Genomic DNA, 1,515 nt, shown 5'->3' on the forward strand with positions numbered 1-1,515 from the left:
AGGGAAGCACAGAGGGAAGCACAGAGGGAAGCTGAGCACAAACTCAAAGAGACTGGTGTGTATTCTCTCCGACAGTGGGACGTGTATGATAAAAAGGAACAAGTTAACCCTTTGGTGAGAGCAGTGTTAAATGCAGCTCTTGACGCAATACGGAGCTATGAGAAGAAGGAGGAGGAGGAACGCCAACGTCAACTGAGGGAAGAAGAGCAACGCCGACAGGTAGGGGAAACCCTGTCAGGCGTCTACGAGTCTGTATTTAATGCTACATGGAACCATGTGATGAAAGTCTCTGGTGACAGCGAAGGAGTCGGAATGGAGGTGAGGGAAGGCAGGCCGTCGAGGGAATGGACAGACAAAGAGGTGAAATATTTTCCTCTTGGTGGTGCAATAAAGGGGAAGAGCAAAAAGAGCACCAGCGCAAAGGGGGTGGCGAAAACGAAGGGACCACTTGCTGAGCTAATTGTACTCCATTCTGAAAAGGGTTGGCCTTATGATGTTTTTGAAGAGCTTGGAGAGTGTGACTGTTATGTTACAAGGGAAATTGTCCGCGTTTGGATGATTGTTGAAACGGATATAAAAAATTGGCTTGTTCAAAATGCAGGAAGAGTAAGGGCCACGTTACGCCTTTTGATTGGGACACCTGGTATAGGGAAGTCAATGGGGACTGGCTCGTATCTCCTCTACCAACTGCTGCACTATGACAAGGAACGACTTCCAGTGGTTGCATACTTCGTTTCAGGAAAGATGTATCTCTTTGACAAGGTTAGAAACCAGGTGCGTTTTTACCGATCACAAAAGGAAGCCGAGGCAATAATCTCAATGTTGTCCAAGAGTGTGAGGGGATACATTATCTACGATGTGGCAAAACAAGGAAGTGAGCCGTCGATTGATATGCCTCCTACTGCTTGGGGCATGATTCTTTTGAGCTCTCCAAACAAGGACAACTTCAAAGGATGGGAGAAGCGAAGAAGAGCACGGCGTACCATAATAGAGTGTCCCAGCATGAGTGAACTGAAGGCGATGTGTGTGTGGATACACCGCGATAAAGCAGAGAAGAAAAAACAGAAAGAATGGAAGGTTGTGGAAGAGCGCATAAGCAATGTGGGACCGATTCCCCGCTACATTTTCTGTAGTGAAAGTGAGTACGGCGATCGTCTTGATGCGGTCGATGAGGCGTTGAGCTGTATCACGCCGTCCAATGCCGAGTTATACTTTGGAGTGAACAAAGAGGGTTCATGGCAAGGCCAAGATCCCTGCCACAAGCTTGTGGAAATCAAGCGTGTTTCCACGGGAAGAGGGACCGAGAAATACTACAACGATCCACTGACAAATCCGATAAGGGATAGAATAAGGGATCGGGTCGGCGATGCCCTTGACACCTCTGCTCTTTTGATGTCATTGTTGCTTCCATTTGAGGAGATGGTGCCGAAGATTATGGAGACATTTGCAGTTGCGGCATTTTTGCACGAGGAGTTCGTGAAAAGAGTACACAAGAAACTCAAAGAGATTGTTCCA

At 47.5% G+C, this 1,515-nt stretch overlaps 1 protein-coding gene across 1 annotated transcript; it reads left to right on the forward strand.

The window, feature by feature from the left end:
* DQ04_20021000 (retrotransposon hot spot (RHS) protein) lies at positions 1–1,515 on the forward strand (the record flags this gene model as incomplete). The annotated part of the gene is made up of 1 exon (XM_009317882.1): positions 1–1,515. A coding segment is annotated over one exon (1,515 nt), but the record flags the coding sequence as incomplete, so codon positions are not given.

Source organism: Trypanosoma grayi (assembly GCF_000691245.1).
Source record: "Trypanosoma grayi strain ANR4 Tgr_2002_V1, whole genome shotgun sequence".
Lineage (NCBI taxonomy): Eukaryota > Euglenozoa > Kinetoplastea > Trypanosomatida > Trypanosomatidae > Trypanosoma > Trypanosoma grayi.